Here is a 20,522-nt window from a genome sequence, read left to right as displayed (position 1 = left end):
GATTTAGAAACTGTTATATATTGCTTCTCAATGCTCAACAAAGGGAACCAATACAGCTTTGTCAGAGTAGGAATTAAAGCAGTTAGCTTGGTATACTTTCTACTTAATATAGAAAAGCTTTTTAACCTAACTTATTGGTTTGATCTTTTCCTGTGCTTTATCTTTGGTTTAGGATTTATTTTTCCGCCTGATAGTCTTAGCTATCATACACTAGAAAGACTTTCAGTATAAAAGGGAAGAAACAGAAAATTTGTGTAGAGTACGTGTCATGCAGCGTCAGGATACAGATGATGCTGAAAGGCAGGACCTTCCCTTGTCCATCATTAAGCTCAGTAAGTGGGATGCTGCTTTCACAGTACTCCCTCTACCCAGCTTTTCCTCATTCTGATCTCTGAATGATGTTTTCCTTTGGTTTGTTGGGTAAACTAAATCTAAATGTAGCCGATGACCTCTAAGGGTGGCAAAATTGAATTCGTTGATATAATGACCCACAGAATCTTTCCTTTCTCAGCAACCCTGAGACCTTCTGGGAAAGATTCCCTGAGGCTTATAGGAAATTTCCCTTTCTCTTGAATATTGCAAAGTTTGCTTTGCTTCATGTCTGAGGCTCTTCTGATTCTGGCACAATCCCATTGATCTGATACAGAGTTTAGACTCTTTTGTGAGCTGTGGTTCTTTGGGAATAAGATATGTGAAAAGGATTTGCAGAGAACTGCTGCATGAATCTGCGGGGCCATGTGCAGGTTCCTGTCTTTTATTCACTCTCTTTTGGGGAGAGAGGTGCTATTTATTTATGACATATATTCCACATCCATGATCCTCTCCAGTCAGAAGTTTTTTGAAACGATGCCATCAGCCTTGGCCAGTTGGAGAATGGAGTCGTCTGATTCACCCAACCTGTTAATGCCCTCCCAGATAGCATTGGTTTTAAACTGGCTGTTGAGCTTGCCTGTCACCTTGTCAGCCTCAACTACATTTACTTGCATGGATGTGTGGTCCTTATAGCTGACAAAGTAGTTGCTGGCGGAACATTGCCACAGCATGGACAGGTACACAAACTTGCCTGCATCCTTCTGCACATCGAGGATGTGCCTACTGTCACCTCCACGAACATGGACCCAAAAAAGCCTCTATTCATTTTGAGAATTTCATTTTTTTTTCCCTAGAGGATCTATTGGAACATTAATGTATTTAGCATTTCCTGGAGCTAAAGTCCAGGAGAGTAAAGGGAAGAAAGAGTCTCAAGATTTTTAGATCCCTTGAATCAGAGAACAGTAAGGATGGCAGTTTGTCCCCCTTCCTTATTTTTTTCAGACAAAGCTGGTCTTGCAAGGGTGGAGTAGAGACATTGGGCCCAGAATCCAGCCTACATTGTTTTGGACTGCATTTCTGGGATTTGGTTTCCTCATCTGCAAAGTGAGGTTAGCCAGGCCCCGTGAATGGCAGATCCCCTTTAAGTCTGAATTGTGCAGCTCCATGGTATTTTTGTTTTGCTCTGTGTGTATATGTTGTGGAGAGGGGGTCTGTTTCTGTTCTTACAGCTTTATTGTATCATTTAAAGTTGTGTTGTGCATTGACATTAAAGCATTTCCTTTGCCCTGTCATACAGGATTTGGTTGGGTATTCTATATAAACCCAGCCTCGTAGAGCTGTTCTGTAACAAGCATTTACTTTATGCTATTAATCTGGATGTATTCCAAGGCCTAATTATCGATGAGTCTGTTTTGCCATTTAAATCTAAACTTTGACTCATAGATGATGCTGATGAACTACTTATGGAGACTAATATGATCTCTGTCGGAAGTCCAAGTTTCAGAACAGCATAGAAATTGTCATCATCCTTTCTTTGGGCACCTGAAACCTGTCCTGTGCTTGATAGGCCCTAAGGTCCATTAGTTGTCTACTGTGTGCAGAGCATGCTGCTAGTACCCAAGTCCCTTTTCTGAGACTTACACTTTGAGTTTGAGGTCCCTTGCATGCAGCTGCTCCTAACTGTCATGGGATTGTGAATGGTGACTGTAGCCTGTTTAGTTGCTTAGTTAGTGCCCAAGGGTTCAGCTAGAAGAAGCTTCTGTTCTGAGACTCTTAACTGAATCTTGAGTGTTCTTCAATTCAAATGGTGACACCTGCCTCTTGCTCTTCTTCATGGTGATGGGAAATAAGTTGGGCCTGAATATCTTGTAATGGATCTGGGCCTTGTTTGTGTCTAGCCGCTGTAAGGCATCCCAAACAACTACTTCACAAAATAACATCTGTCCTGAAGGGCTTGCAGTCACATCACACAAAATGATTTTTTTCTTCTTCTCCTCTTTGTGTTTCTCCCACTTCTCCTTCCCTTTTTTTTTTTTTTTTAAGATTTTATTTATTTATTCATGAGAGACACACAGAGAAAGAGAGGTAGAGACACAGGCAGAGGGAGAAGCAGGCTCCACTCAGGGAGCCCGACTTGGGACTCGATCCTAGGTCTCCAGGATTCAGGCCCTGGGCTGAAGGCGGTGCTAAACTGCTGAGCCACCCGGGGCTGCCCTCTCCTTCCCTTTTTAGTGTTTGCATTTGTGTTTGATTCAACCCTGTGAGTTTTTCAGAACTGATACTAAAGTATGTTCTGTTTCAGAAGACCAAAGCAGTATTTTCTTTGGCTTCTAAGGAAACTAAACACTTGCGAGTTGGAGCTCCACATTTAACATAGATTACTCATTTCAGCCTAAAGGTATTTGTTTATTTATCTGAAACAGTGGTTCCTCCTGCTAGTAGCAATGAATGCTCTAAGTCTGGAGAGGTTTTTGGAAGGTTTCAAATGATGAAACAAATCAGTACTCATTACACTAATGAGTCTGACATAAAGTGAAATGTTGAGTGTTTAGACTTAACTGTAGAACTTGCCTGAGGATTATTGAGTAACAGTATATGTGATAGAAGTAAAAGGTAGCTCTAATGAACACAGATAAGTTCTCATTCTTTAACTTATGCCTTTTGACTTCTACCTCTTCTTACAGTTTGTATTTTTCGCTGTAAGTCCTCTTCAATGTTTTTAAAGTAATTTCTCTTAGGTAATTTAGAGAGTCAAGCAAAGTGCTTTTCCACAAACTCTGGTTCTTAGGATGTAGATTTGGATAATACAGTCTAAGCGTCTGGATTACAAAGCCACTCTATTGTTTACACTGTTCATCAGTTTGTCTCATGATATCAAAGTGAGGTTTAAAATCTATTTATAATCCATAAAGAAAACATAATTAGGACAAATAAGGAGTCATTTGGCTTATAAGTACCGTGAGGTTAGTCCTTCAGGGAGCCGCATGATCCTTGGGCAGAAGACAAGTCTATCATTTTGTCCACTGAAGCTGTAATATAAATGAATAATTTGTAAGTTAGAATTCTAGGTTAAGGGTGGAGACGTGGAGGTATGGGGTGTGACAAGTGGCACTGTGGTTGCAACCTTGAATTCAAGTACTTCCTGTGGGCTCTCCATCCCCTGAGACATGCTGGGTCCAAAGAAGGAAGGAAATGAGAGGCTGAGACAGAGTGGCATCTGTAGTTCTTTGGAGGGCAAAGGTCATGTGTGTCTAAATGCCCGATAGTGCTCAGCCAAAGCTCTTGACCCCTGTGCTCAGAGGAGCAGAGAGTGAAGTCTTCTTTCTTGGTAGTTACTGCCAAAAAGTGACTTAGCTCTAAAATGATGGTCTAATGTTTGCTGATTCCATTCCTCTGTGAGAATAAATTATAATATTTTCCCCTCTATTCAGAGAGATTTAAAAAATAGAATACTTATGGAAGATAAGGTCTTGGTAAAATTTTGTTAAATGAGACAGCCTTTAAACATTAAGGCTTTGAGAGACAGCATGTATCGGAAATGGAAGGTCTGGTTTTAAAAAATAGACTGATGAGTTATGGGATATAGACAAATAAAATGAGTTATGGGATATAGACAAATAAAATGTCCTTCATATCCATTGTCAAGTTAACGTGCTGATGGGTATAGAACCTTAAATGTCTATTTTTGCTCACAGATATTTTGTGATTCTTTTCAACTACTGAGCGTTTCTGTAGTTTTCTTTTTAGGAATATTTTGAAAGATCCTTTGATACTTGTGATTTTTGTATTTAGCATGGTAAGATGAATAGAAATACCGTGGAACATGGTTTCATAGTCACATGAGCATCTTCAGTAACTGGTTGCCTGTACTTCTGAATAATTATGAATTGTTTATTATTATTGAGCTCAAATTATTTTTAGACTTTTGCCACTTAAATCTTATCTGTCCTTGAATTGGAGGAAACGTCTCATTGGAGTATGGGGTTGGTATGAGCCTCTTCTGAAGTGGCCGTGGTCGGAAGTTTGGGAAAGTGGCCCTGTGAAGAGCCAAGAGAATCCTCGGTTCCCCTTCTCTCCTTGCCCACTTCTCTTTCAGGGTGGAATTGGAGGCCAGTATGCTCTGTTGTCTTCCTATATAGTCTTTTGGTTAGTAAAAGGAAGCATTTCCTACCAATGCTCAGTTTTCTTCCGACACCAAAGCTAGTGTGCAAAGTTTAGACCTACCCTAGCAGATAGGGGACATTGTGGGTGTGATTGGTTAATTGGTTTCTTTGTTTGCTTGTTGGCTTTCCTGCCTGGCCCCTGTACTGCCTTGTGTAAACAGAGATACCAACTTTATCCCCTGCCTGAAAATGCTAGTCCCTATGGTTGGCAGGGTGGGAATAAAATTTCAGTTTTCTCACCTCCTGCAGTTGGGGGATGGAGGGGAAAGAACAAAGATTGACTTCCTTTCCCTACCATCTCCTTTGCTATTGATAGGAAAGTGAATTATGAAAATATGCACCACTGTCACAGCTGTTGGTACACTATTTCTTTTTTAAAATTTTATTTATTCATGAGAGACTCAGAGAGAGAGGCAGAGACACAGGCAAAGGGAGAAGCAGGCTCCATGCAGGGAACCCGACGCGGGACTCAATCCCGGGTCTCCAGGGTAACACTCTGGGCCAAAAGGCTGCGCCAAACTGCTGAGCCACCCTGGCTGCCCTGTTGGTACATTCTTAGAAATGTCATCCCTGCCTTAACCCATACACTTGTGGGATTGCACTTAACCAATAATAAACTACAGTTCAAGAATTAACATTGTCTTTTTTTCCAAAGAAGACATCCAAATGGTCAACAGACACATCAAAAGGTGCTCGACATCACTCATCATCAGGGAAATGCAAATCAAAGTCACAGTGAGATGTTACTGTATACCTGTTAGAAGGGCTAAAATAAAAAAGATAAGAAATAGCAAGTGTTGGCAAGGATGTAGAGAAGGAACCCTCATACATTGTTGCTGGGAATACAAACTGGTATAGTCACTGCAGAAAACAGTATGGAGGTTCCTCAGAAAATTAAAACTAGAAATAACATATTCAATAATTCCACTATTGTTTATCCAAGAAAATGAAAACACTAATTTGAAATATATATATATATATATTCCTACATTTATTGCAGAATTATTTACAATAGCCAAGACATATAAGCAACCTGAGTGTCCAACAATAGATGAATGGGTAAGGAAGATGTGCTATATGTATATGGTGGAATATTACACAACCATGAAAAAGGATGAGATCCTGCCATTTGAGACAATATGGATGAGCCTAGAGGGTTTTATGCTTAGTGAAATAAGTCAGAGTGAGAAAGAAAATATCATATAATTTCACACATAAGTAAAATCTAAAAAAAAAAAAAAAAAAAGCCATAAATGACTAACAACAAAAAGCAAAAACTCAGACCTAGAAATACAGAGAACGAGCTTATAGTTGCTGGGAGCTGGTGGGGGGTGGGGTGATGGTAAGGGGGAGATACAGGCTTCCAATTATGAAATGAGTAAGTCATGGGAATAGAAGGCACAGCATAGGGAATACAGTCAGTAATATTATAATAGTTGTATGGCAACAGATGGTAGCCTTAAAGTATTGAAATGTCCTATGTATTAACTCATCACAGCTTGAGTTGGCAGTAAAGGGACCTTATAGTCATTAGTGTTAACGGTCTCAGGGCTTGACTGTAGGTTTAGACATTTGTTCTTCAGATACTCCTGAAGATACTCTGACAGCTAGCTGCTGGGAAGACCATGGAAACAGGTGACAGACAAGGACACATTTCACTAGTTGACAGAGTATTGCACTTTCCAAGGCTTTGTTTTCTTTGTGTGCTGGCTGCTACCTGAGTGCATCTCCCACAAACAGTGTCAAAACTGAGACTAAGTACGTGGAGGCTAAATTACTTCATATTTTTTCTACCTCTGTGGGGCTAGTAAAGGAAATAAACATTGACCCAAAGACTTTTCAACTGAGTTTTGATGTTCGCTTAATTTTTTAGTACTGTGTATCCTGATGTTGTGTGGTACCATCCATTTCAAGAATGGGAAAGGGATACGTTGACTTTATTTTTAGAGTAGATCATTCTGAGAGTCAGCTGTAAAAGTATATTGAAATGACTCATCTGATCATTCACTACTACATTAGTGACCCCAGTTAATCACATTTACAGAAACACCTGTCTTTAAGTAGAGAACATGGATTCTTGCTCAAAGTTCCCTAATATGCCCATTCATTCACTAAACTTTTCTTGAGTGTTTTTGTGCTGCACAGCCATGCACTGGGCACACGGGGCTCCAGCACCCGTGAGTCCATCTGAGGAGGCAGGCAGTGAAGAAGCTCACCCCAGGGAGATGTAAGGGATGGACGTGGGTGCTGCTGCAGTCTGGAGGGCTGACTGTGGTGGTAGAGGAGAAGGAGGATTTGACATGAGCAGGGGTGGAGGATGGGGTTGGGCAGGGGTAGCTCAGGGGGCACAGGAAACTGAAGGGCTGTGGTCCAGGGACGAGAACAGACTGGCACATCAGATGGGGGCAGGGGCAGAAGGATGCCAACACAAGATGGTGAGTGCTGGGTAGAATGGCATGAAACAAGGTTAGCAGGGTGGACAGGACCCCATTGTTCTGGGTTGGCACTCACTCTGTGCTCCAGTAAGATTAAACTTTCACTGTAGCATTCCCCTGAGTTTGGGAGCCGACTGGGGAGGTAGTGGGGGGTGGGCAAGGAACCCAGTAGAATCTTCCAACATAGTTTAGTTCAAACAAGAGTTGAGGTTTTATTTTAAGGGTTATGTATGGATAGACACTGAGGTTTTAAGAAGGAGAAGATGTGGTCCTATTTAGGAGGATGCTGCAGTTGTTGGGATGGGAAATAAGGAGGCCCTGAACTAGGGTTTGTCAGTGAGTCAGAGTGAACTATCTGGATTACAGATAGTGGCAATAGGACTTGTCAGTGAGAAGAAGGGAAGGACCAAAGAGAGTCTAAGTTTACATCCTCCTGATCACCAGGAAACCGTGCTTATCACTTACTGTATCAAATTAGGGACCGCTTTAGAGAATCTGTTCTCAAAGTTTACACCTTAGTTACGCAAAGACAGAGCATAGGATAGAAACTAATTGAATTGTATAAATGCCCGTGGCTATAGGAGTTGTGCAGGGGAAGGAGTACTTAGGTGATCACCTAAGGCTTCATGCAGGAAACAGAACTTGGGCAAAGCCTTGAAGAGGAAAGACTAGGGAGTGAGGGAGTGGTGGTGCCCACAGAGGGGCAAGGGTCATTCAGGCAAGAGAAGGGTAGGCTCAGGATCAGAAGATGTGCATCACGTAGTCAGTAGACTCACTGGACTGGAGGCTCAAATAGGCATGGTTGCAGGTGTGGATGACAGGCAGGTAAGAGCTATATTCAAGAGTGCCAGCTAATTAGCTGTGATTTTTATTCACTCATTAAACACTAGTACTATGAATGGAGCTTCACTTCAGGAAGATGACTTAGTAGTTGTACATACACAGGACTGGGAGGGCACTGGAGTTGCTGGCTGCTGTGGACAGCTTGCCGTGGCAGTATCCTGGGCACCAGAGGGTGGCCAGCATCTAGGATTCGGGAAGAAAGCAGCCTGCCATTCACTGAATGTGGGGACCAAGGATGAGGAAGGAAAAGAGGGAGGTAGCGGGTTTTCAGCCTGGCTGCCTAAGGAAAGTGGGGAACATAACATTTTGTTTTGTGTTGAATTCTCTTCTGGTTCTTGAAAATTCTACGAGTGCTTCGCAGATCTGTGAATATGTATGTTTATTTTTACACGTGTTTCTTAGCTCTGCCTTTCTCAACCTCCTCTTTCCTGGCAGATACATTTGTGCTCATCCATCAGGACCTGGTTCCCATAGCTATTTCCCCAGTTCCACCTAGTAATCCTTCCCTTTCAGCTCCTCTAGCATATTATGCGTGCCCTCAGCACTGCCTGCCTGTCTGTCATTTAGTGGGGAGAAATAGGTGGACTGGGTGCTTCAGAGCCCTTGTCTTTATCTCTAGAGCCAGAGGCACTAAGCCCACTACTGGAAGCCCCATCCACAAGAGGAGTGGGTTGGCTGCTGTCTATAGGGACTGACGAAGACTTGGAAGATCAGAGTTCAGGATGCTGGACACGCTGCTTCCAGACAAGGTTACACTTCTTGCTATAACATTTTGCTGAGTAGCTGAACATCTGCTGGGGTCGGGGCAAAGGGACAAGAATAAACCATCCTACAGCAGAGGTTCCTGCAAGAGTCTTGGATTTGCTCTGTTTGAGATGCACAGTCAACCCAACAGGCCATTTCTGGTGCCAGGAAACCTGGGGAAGGGACCAAATTCTTTATTCAGAAGGAGCAGCTCCAGTGAGAGCGCTTTTGTTACAACATGACTAAAGAATTAATTGAGGAGCATTCATTCCCTTGACAACATTTTGGAAGGCACTTTCAGCTTCAAGTTGTTTGGAGAAGTTTATACCGGTAGGTTGTAAATTACGGAGGCGCCAGAAGCAAGAAGGCGGCTTGAAGCTGCTGGAGAGGCGCTCAGCACATCCTTTCTGAAAGGGAGCTCATGAGGCTATGTTGAGGCTGTTTTTGTTTCTGTTTTTCTCTACCCCCACTATCTCCTTTCCCAAAAAGAAAAAAAAAACAAAACCCCATTTCTTAACCTTCATTTCATGCTTTGGTTTGAACTGCTTTGAAAGGATGAATATGAACACAATAATATATTCATATAAATTCTTACTTTTCCGTTGAGCTTATTCAGGAGTTCACTTGCTCTGCCTTTGAAAAGGCGTAAGTCCTCCTTCTGACTCTCTACATTGGCAACGAGGGAATAGAAGGTGAATAGAAATACGGAAGTTCTGTAGTTCTTCGTGCCATTTGTATGCTGCAGTGAAAAAGAACCAGAGGAGCTAGTTTTCAGTTAAAGAACCCTTGTCCGAAGTGCCCCCAAATCAGAGGGCCATAGCACTTGAGAGGACCATGTTCATGGGGTCTTCAAAGGGCACAGAAGGAGCCTCTTTTAAATAGCATCTGAAAATGCATTCTGAGTAGAAAATCTGGAACTGTCTTGACAGGTTGTGGCATGAATGTCTGTCTTTTATGTGCGTTTCCAGAAGGTCAGGGTGTGACCAGAGTGAGGGCTCAGGCTTGTTTCATTCTAGAGGAATTTTTTGCTTCACAAGTTTGCTGCATCATGATTCTGCCTTTGAACTCATCTTAAAACTTTAACATGCATTTTCAAACCTTGTCTTCTAAGAGGTAAATTTTATTGACTGCTTTATTTGCAAAATTACAAGAACCAGATTTAAATATTAAGATTTTTTTTTTTTACACAAAAATAATCACAGAAGATCACACAAGAGTTATTTATGTCACCCTAAATTCTAGTTCTGGACAGCATACTTGTCATCCAGAAGGACCTCTCACTTACGGTTCATCTTTCCCTCTCCTTTCTTACAGTTCAATATCATGCCCTAATCATCCTTTTTAATAGCCAGTTGTTATTACATCATGTTGCTGTGTGATGCAACTTGCTTCATCATTCCCCTTTGACATTTTAATATCCAGTTCTTTTTTCTTTTTTAAAGATTTTATTTATTTATTCATGAGGCACACAGAGAGGAGAGAGAGAGAGAGAGAGGCAGGGACACAGGCAGAGGGAGAAGCAGGCTCCATGCATGGAGCCTGATGTGGGTCTTGATCCCAGACCCTGGGATCACACCCTGAGCCAAAGGCAGATGCTCAACTGCTGAGCCACCCAGGTGTCCCTAGACCGGATTTTTAAATGTTGTATGCTTTCTACTATAAAAACATTTAGAACAGGGTTTGGCAAAGTTTTTCTGTACAGAGTCGAATATTTTAGGCTTTTCAGGCCACAGGGGACCTCTGACACATAGTCTTCTTGGTTTTTGTTTTAACAACCTTTTAAAAATATAAAAACCATTTTTAGCTCAGAGACCCTACAGAAACAGGCAGTAGGTTGTAGTTTGTTGACCATTGACCCTAGAGTATTAATTTTTTTTTAAGTTCAGACATAGAAACTATAACCCTGAAGATCATCTTTATTTTTTTAAAGATTTATTTATTTATTATTCATAGAGACACACACACACACACACACACACACACACACACACACTGAGAGAGAGAGAGAGAGAGGCAGAGACACAGGCAGAGGAAGAAGCAGGCTCCATGCAGGGAGCCTGACGCAGGACTTGATCCTGGGACTCCCAAGATCACACCCTGGGCCAAAGGCAGGCACCAAACCGCTGAGCCACCCAGGGATTCCCTGAAGATCATCTTTAAAGCCACTTAAATCATGTAATGATGACTTGTAGGCCAGCCTTGAGTAGAACAGAGATCCACAGTCAAGACTGATTCTCCCTGGCCCACCCTCCCATCTTCTACTCTTTCTTCTAGGATGTTCTGTTGCATATCTTCTTCCTTCTGTATTTTCAATTTTTCCCTTCTCTTCTGGCTCCTTCCTTGGCACAGAGACATGCTTGAGTCTCTTCCAGTGCCTGGTACATGGGAGATATACAAATGTCCAGATGCATCTCTGCATCCTCTGCTAACAAGCACATGATTCTTTTTTAAATTGTTATTATTTGTTTGTTTAAGTAGGTTCCATGCCCAGCATGGAGCCCAACCTGGGACTTGAACTCATGACCCCAGGATCAAGACCTGAGATCAATCAAGAGTCAGACACTTGGGCAGCCTGGGTGGCTCAGCGGTTTAGCACGCCTTTGGTCCAGGGCGTGATCCTGGAGACCCGGGATCAAGTCCCATGTCGGGCTCCCTGCATGGAGCCTGCTTCTCCCTCTGCTTGTGTCTCTGCCTCTCTCTCTCTCTCTCTCTCTCTCTCTCTCTCTCTCTGTGTGTGTGTGTGTCATGAATGAATAAATAAAATCTTTAAAAAAAAAGAGACACTTAACCAACTGAGCCACTCAGGCGCCCCAAAAGCACATAATTCTTCAAATAAGGGTCTTTATCTTGTCCATGGTCTCACCTCTTTTTTTCCTTCTCTTGTCTCCTGTCTTATCACTCCATTAAAACTGTTCTTAAAAATTGCTAAATAGAATGACCAAATCTAGTGAAAACTTGGAAGTGTTTATCTGACTCGGCCTGTCTGCTGTATTTATCACTCTTGGTCATTTTCTTGACACTTGGTCTCTGCAGGCTCCTGTGACCCCTCTTGTCCCATTTCCCCTACAGCCAGCTTTTCTGGCTCTCCTCCCTTTCTCTCACTATACGTGATGTGGCACAAGGTCTGTCCCTCCCCCTCCACTCTCTCATAATATCATCTACTCCGGAGATACCGCCACCTTGGCCTCTCCTGAACACCAGGCCAGCTCCCTTCCCCAAGGTGGGCAGTCCTCCCTTCACCTCGCTGGTCAGTATATTGCCAGATTCCCTGGGAGAAACTGGAAGTCCTTAGGGATGCACCCCACACACACATCTAAATGACACATCTCAGATCTCCACAACCTGTCTCTGCTTCACCATTACTGCTGCTCACATTCCAGCCGCTGTAGTTCAGAAGGTGACAGAACTGGTCTGTCTGTCTCCATGCTCGATCCCCATCAGTCTTCCACACTTGCTGCTGCTGCCACAGTGATGCTTCTAGAAGGTAATTAGATAATGCATAAAGCTAATGTCTTCCGAGATGAGGTTGATGCAGGTACTGGAGCAGGAAAAATACACCATGAGCCTAGAGCATTTGTGCCAGAAAGTAAGGAGGTGCCCAAAAGACAAGAGAGCCAACGTGAAAGAACTCTCAGTGCCCAAGGCTGTGGCAATTTGAGCAAGGAAATGAATATCAATAACATTGGGTTATATACCACAGAACAGAACACATATCCACATGTATAGGCATGAGTAAGTGAATTGAGTGGGTGAATAAATAAATGAGGAAAAGGGATAGCTTTTTTTCTCAGTTTTATAAAAAAATTTTTGGGAGAGAATGTGCATGCACAAGCTGGGGCAGAGAGGGACAGAGAGAGAGAGAGAAAATCTTAAGCAAACTCCACACCCAGCATAGAGCCTGACGGGCTTGATCTCACGACCCTGAGATCATAACCTGAACTGAAACCAAGAGTTGGACGCCTAATTGACCGAACCACCCAGACACTCTGAGATAGCTCTTCCTTACTGAAGAATTTCCATTAATAAATGTAGATGGAATAAAATAATAAAAAATCATTATTTGAGCATCATAATAATAATTATTACAGGCAAGATCTACCAGTGGATACTAAAATTAGTGGGCAAGAGTTTGGGGAGAGAAAGGATATTTGGATATTCTCAAATTATCTCCTCCAATAGATTTAACAAAGGGATAAATAGTAACTTCTTAATGGAGAAACCCAGAAGACACCATCATAGCCAAGTGGCCAAGGTTAACATCCTTTTCATCAACATCACAACATGCTACACAGGACATGATACCACTTTTGTAGGGTTCCTGCTAAAAATGTGTAACCTCAGTCTAATCATAAGAAATTAAACTCAACTTGAGGGACATTGTACAAAATAATTGATCACAACTCACCAAAGAGTCAAGGCCTTAAAAGGTGAAGATTTGAAGGACTGTCATGAGTTGGAGACAATCATCAACTGAAGTTTGGAATCCCAGATTGGACCACAGAACAGAGAGAAGACATTAAGGGGAAAACTGGTGAAATCTGAATAAAGTCCATAATTTATTTAATAGTATTATACCAATAAATATTTAGTTCTTAGTATTGATAGGTATACTAAGATGATTTAAGATATCAACATTAGTGAAAGCCAGATGAGGGGGATATAGGAACTCTATGATTACAAACTTTTCTGTAAATCTAAAATTATTTCAAAATAAGTTTTAAGTAAGTCCTCACGTATAGCTCCATCTCCCTCAAGGGGAAGTCCAGATCTGTGTGTTTGCATAGATCCTCCAGGAGCTGGCTCGCCCCTGTCCTCCTTCCCTATGTGCTACTCTCTCCAGCCATGCTCAGCTGATTGCCCCCGCCATTCCTTGAGTGCCACAGTACTTACTTTACTGCCTTTGCTGTCCTCGCTTCTCAGTGTGAAATACTCAGCCAAGGTCCTATTCAGGTCCACTTCTGTGAAGCCTTCTCTGACCTGTCTCCCTGGAGAACTATTTTGCCTCCATGGTACTTAGCACAGCACCTCCTCCACAGTCTTTACAGTGATTCACTTGTCCTGCCCACTTGGAATCTTTTTGTGTCTCCTGTGACCGTTCCTCTGTCTGCCTTTATCTTTCTTGGTATTGATACGTTTGGTGGGTGCTGATCACTTAATTTGGTAGACTGTTCCTCAACTTGGGTTTGTTTGATTTCTTAAATTTAGACTGAGGTTATGCATTTGTGGTGAGAAGACCACAGAAGTGACGTGGCACCCCTCTCCATGTACCGTGTCAGGGCGCCATGATGTTGATTTGTCCCAGCTTTAGATAACATTAGTTGATCACATGGTTAAAGATGGTGTCCACTGGTTTAATCCACTGTTTTTCTCTTTGTAATTAAGAATTATGGAGCTAATTAGAAATGACAAATACCCATCATTTGCTTCAATGTGGATGCAACTGGAGGGTATTATGCTGAGTGAAATAAGTCAATTGGAGAAAGACCAACATTATACGGTCTCATTCATTTGAGGAATATAAGAAATAGTGAAAGGGAATAAAGGGGAAAGGAGAGAAAATGAGTGAAAATATCAGTGAAGATGACAGAATATGAGAGACTCCTAACTCTGGGAAACAAACAAGGGGTAGTGGAAGGGGAGGTGGGCAGAGGGATGGGGTGACTGGGTGAAGGGCACTGAGGGGGGCACTTGACTGGATGAGCACTGGGTGATAGGCTATATGTTGGCAAATTGAACTCCAATTAAAAAAAAAATTATGGGGCTATACTTTGAGATCATGAAAGTATTCCATGCCTCATCAACTTTTGCCAGTTCTAGCATCCACTTGTGCTTTGTAACTCAGTCACTCCTTCTGTTAGTTATTAGACTCCTGAGTCTCAGGCTTATGCAGCTGGGTAGAGAATAGCACCGCGTCCTAAGATGGGGACAGCCTGGGGGAGAAAATAGGCTTTCAGCAGGCTGGGAAAGAGATTTCTTGTGGGACATAATTCTAGAGGCTTCAGACTTGTAGAAATAACTTGTGGCATTTCATTTTACTGATCCAAAGCCCATGGTTACAAGTGTTGGTTCATCAGTCCCTCGAGATCAGGGCCCACCAACTAGTTGAGATCTGATTTCTGAATCCGTACCTGGTACTTGATGCTCTGCCTAGAACAGTGGAGGGACTTATAGCAAGGTCACTGGCCTAGGGCTATAGTTTTTATGGGTTTGGTCACACTTCATCTCTTTCCCTTCAGAGATCATGTGCCTCTGCATGTGTAAGTGATGTCACTTAAAGGTGTGCATGTCCACAGTCCCTGTGATGTGCTGTGTGTTACCCCCCCCGCCCCATCCCCCAAACGCACACACTGTGGGTTTTCTCAAGCTGTCCTCCTGCTGAAGGTAGTTCATACTTTGCATGTTCTCTTTCTGAAAACATTATCTCCCTTTAGATAAATTTTTCCTTTGTTCAGATCACATGCCTCAAAGGCATACACTTTCTGTTCTCATATTTCTTCCAGATATTGATATAATTGGACATGGTAACTCAGAGCAGGTCTAAATAGGAACACTGTATTTCATCTTCAGAGTGGATGATGTGCTATCAGAAGGAAAATGGAAAATGTTTTTATAACTCCTTGTGTGCTGCCTGGTCGGTGGGGGAGCAGGGAGGTTGTCAGGAATGGCCAGGGCCTCTTCAGACTTGTTCCTACATCCTCTATGGTGAGCTGGTTCTGCTTCAGCTTCATTACTGTGGGGCATCTTGGTGGCATGATACCTGAACAGTAAACTCTTGCTTTTCCAGAAATTTTTCCTAATCTTTGCATTTTTCCATTCAGTGCACTAGTGATGGTGAACAGAGAGCAATGAAGCAGAGATGGGGTACTGGCCAGTTAGGCAGGTTTATTCACAGACCACAAACCTTCCCTACAGCCAACCTTAAAGTCCAGTTTACTTTTTTTTTTTTTTTTAGATTTTATTTATTTGAGAGGGAGTTCATGAGAGAGAGAGAGAGTGCGCACACACGTGCACAAGCTGGGGCAGGGGGAGAAGAAGTAGACTCCCGGCTGACCAGGGAGCCTGATGCAGGGCTTTATCCCAGGACTCCAAGATTATGACCTGAGCCAAAGGCAGATTTTTAACCAACTGAGCCACCCAGGCACCCTGAGTCTAGTTTACATTTGCCCTCAGCACAAAGGCAGGTAATGGCACCATGGACATTCAAATAGCTTTGCAGCAGGGGAACATTCAGTACTTGAATTGCTGAATACAGCACAGGTGGATTGGGTGCTGGGGGAAGCATCACCTCCCTCAGTGTGGGCGAACCGGGGAGATGCAGTGTGGAAAAGCTCACAACTGTTCAACTGGTCAGTAATACCATCTGCACAGTTGTGCTTGTTTTGTTTCAGTAACTGGCATTGCAGTGGTGAAATTCTTCATTCCCCCAGCCTGGCTGTATGCTGCTACTAACTTAAGTCCATGCGTATTTGTCAAGTGCCTGTTTGGTACCAGGCTCTTCATGAGGTATGGAGATAGAATGGTAAACAAGACAAAGCCCCATTGTCATGGATATGGACATTAAATAGATGTAGTTTATGAGATGGTGATAAATTCTATGAAGAAAAATAAAGCAGGGAAGGAAGTAAAGATGTCATCTTATTTTTTTTAAAGATTTTTTTATTTATTCATAAGAGACACAGAGAGAGAGAGGCAGAGACATAGGCAGAGGGAAAAGCGGGCTCCCTGCAGGAAGCGTGATGCAGGACTCTATCCCAGGACCCTGCGATCATGACCTGAGCCAAAGGCAAATGCTCAACCACTGAGCCACCCAAGTGCCCCTAGAGGTGTCATTTTAGATAGTGTGGTACTTGGGCTGCTCTTTAGAGCAGAGACTAGGAGTAAAGTATTAAACCATGTGATGAGGGGGGGTGGAGGGCGATGGTAATATTCCAGGGGTGAGGGAATGTGTCATTATAAGCTGGAATGCTTTTTAAAAGTACACAGTCTTGGAACCTGACTGATTTGGTCTGGGAGGGTACCCAGGGATCTGCTTTCCTCTTAAGAGTTTGCCCCAAGATTCTGGGAAGCCAGGTTCAGGAGGTACTCTTAAAACCTATTCAAATTATGAATCATTGCAGGATGTGTGTGAGGCGGAAAGTTTTGATGGTAAGGAAGTGAAAACTAATTCGTCTAGGTAAGAAGAGCTGGAGGCTGGAAGTGAAGAAAAAGGAATGGAGGGAGAGTGAAGGAAATAATGAAGGAGAAGTAGTATGGAAGCTCCATTAGCATGCCACCCCAGTAGTGAGGCTCCCCTCCTAGAATCGTAATAGGAGGAATGCAGCCCTGTCCCAGCTCTGCATTATCTTTCCTTTACCCACCTCCCACTTGGTAATGCTGGCCCTAGGTGTGCCGTGTTAAGCTGGTGGCAGTTCCTGGCTGGGTCCACAGCAATCATACCCCTGCTTTCCTGTGGTTTCCTCTCCTCATTGCTCCCTGACTTTGGTCTTGTAGGAAGAGCATCTTGGTGGCTGGCTCGTGAGCCTTTGTTGGCCCCAGTGGGGGGGTTGAGGGGGGACTCACCTAGCAGTCTGTGGCACCTGGTGCATATCTCCCCAGGGGAGTCTGGGGGCTCCATGGGCCTTCCTCTGGGATCCCTGCTCCTGTCTCAGATACCCATGTAAATGCTTCTCTTTCACATAGGTGGCATTCCTGTGTGGCAGGAACCATGGGAAAGCTGGGTTCCTGTCCCCCTCCCCCCATAAAAAATAGGCCATAAAAGGCCTTGTCATGGGATGGTGCCTTCTGTTGACAGAAATATTACTTGCAAATTTATATTTCACTAAGCTGATTGGGGAGGATTCACAGCAAGATTGACCATTCAGTTCAGGTACAGAGATGTTGCATATACCCCGAGGCCCCACAGATGCGTCACCTCCCACGTAATCAGCGCCCCCACCAGAGTGGGACATTTGTTACAGATAATGGACCTATACTGACAGATCACTGTCACCCAGAGCCTGTAGCTTACATTAGGGTTCACTATGGGTCATACACATTCTGTAAATTTAGGCAAATGTATGATGTAGGTAAGTTTAGGCAAAAGTATGATGACAGGTCTCCATCACTGCAGTGTCATACAGAGTAGTTTCACTGCCCCAACTATCCATTTTTGATGTAGTTTTTAGGAGCTCATGAAGATGAAAGAGGAGGGGAGGAGCATCTGTAAAACAGATTCCCATCCCCACCCCCACTTCCCTACCCCACCCCTGCTCCGGGAACATGAAATAGGAGTTTGGCTTAAGTGGGCAAATGTAGTGATGAACCTAAGCCCCTCTGCACACATCTCAAAGAGCCTGCTGTCAGTAGCTACATAGTTTGAGGCGACATGAATCATTTAAAACCATATGAGTAATGCCCATGAATCACCCCAGAATTTCTCTAAATCTTGACTTAAACATTACATTCTCTTGCATTCTATTTGAGTACATTTCCTTGCTTTTATTGGAGAGGAGCTTTTGCATCAGAGAGGAAAAAAAGTCACTTAAATGTATTCTCTGTCAGTGTTACATCAGATCCCATTCAATGATGTCTAAGATGGTTCTTGGAAGAGTAGAATCAGTCCTGGCTACCTGAGCAATTTGACACATTGAATTTTCTCAGCAATTGGAAGCCAGTGAGAAAAGAACTATTTATAACCCAGCAGTTTACTTGGGCTCTGTTATACTCATTTAAAAGTTGTAGGCCTCTTTCAGGGATGTAAAATTTTGAGTAATACCAGCTTCTTTATTAGCTACTGGCCAACAACATGTTGTTGTTGTTTTACAAAATCTCTTTCAGTGTTGCCAAGAATAAGAAAAATTGATTTTGTTTCACATCTGTTCAACTTTAATAGGACAGAAAATAAATGCTTGCCCAGAGGATAGGTGATTGGAAGAAAAATAAACTTGCACTGCATATTCCACAGAAGTTGTGTTATAAATCCTAGATCACTGATTAAGTTGGCGGGACTTCACCCTCTAGGACTCCACAGGACGCCTCTAGAGTCAAGTCTCTGTGCTAACTCATTGGTCTGTTTCAGCAGTTTTGTCCAAAAATGTTTAGGGGTGAGAGAGTTCTCAAATCACCTTATCTAACCTCTTCTTTTTACAAATGAGAAAATGGGCACAGAGGGGAAATGTCTTGCCCTAGAAACAAAACTGGGGAAGAATGCAACTGGCATGGATATTTATATCTGAACACCTGAGGCTCAATTTTATAATACTCTCAATTATTTCTAGTTTTTTCAGCGTATGATAAAATTCTCAAAATGGTATTTTAAGACTACTGCATTTTCCAAGAGAGAGTTTATAAGTTGACGTCACATGATAATAAAAACAAGGATACTGTGACTTCCAGTAAATTTACATATGACCCTATAGCTTCCTAGGGGAAAGATGAACACAGAAAGGAACGGTTGATTTACCTCCTGTTTTTTTTACGGGTTAACTTTCAAAACAGAGCTGTCAGTTATTAACACTTTGGGTTAGCTTGCTTGCTTGCTTGCTTGCTTTTTCTTTCTTTTTAATTTAACTCATTTAGTCCAGCTCACTGAATTCTCTAGCAAAGGAAGGAAAAATGATGTGCAAGATGAGAAAATTCCAGATATAAAGGGGAAAGCTATGGAGAAAATGTGTTGGGCTCGAGAGTGAGGACAGTTCATTGGTGGATCTTGGGCAAATTAAGTTATTTCCTGAAGGAAAGAAATGAAAGACAGAATGCTACAAAAGCTAAAAGGACCAAGAGACTTAGCTGGGGAATCAGAAAAAAAAGTGAAGACAAAAGGAGGGAGAATAAGACACAGTGGAGGTTACTGAGTTGGGAAAGGATGGCAGGTCTCCAAGAAATGGTAGAATAAGAGAAATGGGAGGTAACAGAATGATGGTAGGCTCTAAAGCAAGACTGTTTCAAAATAAATTTGAGTGACGTGACTCTTACCAACTAGGATTGGAAGGGACTCAATCAGCTTTCACTGTATTCTTGACAGATGGGTGGTCTGGTCATCCAGCCTACTGGGACATCACCTGCGCACTGCTGATGGTTGGATAGCAATCTGCCACAATATAAGTGTATGTGTGGCAGTTAAGAGTTTAGACACTTGTAGCAATTTGACAAAGTAATTTTATGCTTATTGAATGAGATGATAAAACAATCAGGGCCTGCATTTCATGTGTCTTTTTTATTTCATTTTTCTAATAATCCATTTTTTAATTGAGGTATAATTGACATAACATTGTATTAGCTTCAGGTATACAACATAATGATTCTGTATTTGTTTACATTACAAAACAATCACCACAGTTAGTCTAGTTAACCTGTCATCTGACATAGTTATAAAACTTCTTCTCTTGTGATGAGAATTTGTAAGATGTACTCTCTTCGCAGCTTTTAAATACACAGTACAATATTATTAACTGTAGTCACCATCTGGTACATTATATCCCCATTATATTTTTACTACGTTTTAAAAAATACTCATGTGGGATGGATTAAAGTACCAAACATATCATGGGTGATTTGGGAAGCATCAATTAACCCCTTGCTACTCCGAGGGGTCTGGAGACCAGCAGCCTCTGTGCTGCCTGAGACTTTGTTACACATGCAGAAACACAGGCCACACTGAGACTGAGTCAAGAGCCCTAGATGATCCCTATGAACATTGGAGTTTGAGAAAGCCCATGCTTTCGTCCTTTCAGCATTGGACATGTGAGACTATAAAAGTTCCTCCTGCTGCTTCTGGTTCTGTTTCACTGTACCTGAGGTCATGCAGGAAAGAAACCATGTGACAGTGCTTGAGATATTTAAAGACCACTATCAATTCAAATGCTTATTTTACAAATAAGTGTTGAACATCTATTCTCTGTGAGCCACTGGGCTACACTGTAGGGTTACCATGATAAAGAGGACTCTGGCCTCAAGGAACTTAACAGTTAAATAAGGGAGTTAGGAAATGGGATATATACTTAAATGCCACAATAAAAACAGAATTTGACAAACCCATAATATAAAG

General features: G+C 42.4%; 2 protein-coding genes across 5 annotated transcripts in view; one reads left to right on the top strand and one right to left on the bottom strand.

The window, feature by feature from the left end:
- GAN (gigaxonin) overlaps nt 1-20,522 on the top strand; it is a 60,742-nt gene that overhangs the window by 3,043 nt on the left and 37,177 nt on the right. The gene's annotated exons all lie outside the window — the stretch shown is intronic.
- Nucleotides 828-9,789, bottom strand: LOC119871977 (40S ribosomal protein S21-like). The gene is made up of 2 exons (XM_038535557.1): nt 9,783-9,789; nt 828-1,102 (listed from the first exon to the last, which is right to left on the bottom strand). Exons 1-2 carry the CDS (start codon nt 9,787-9,789, stop codon nt 828-830), a joined length of 282 nt encoding a protein of 93 aa, XP_038391485.1.

This window comes from Canis lupus, chromosome 5 (genome assembly GCF_011100685.1).
Source record: "Canis lupus familiaris isolate Mischka breed German Shepherd chromosome 5, alternate assembly UU_Cfam_GSD_1.0, whole genome shotgun sequence".
NCBI classification, from domain to species: Eukaryota; Metazoa; Chordata; class Mammalia; order Carnivora; family Canidae; genus Canis; species Canis lupus.
The sequence above is the reverse complement of the archived record's forward strand: the minus strand, read 5'-3'. Positions and strand labels throughout refer to the sequence as shown.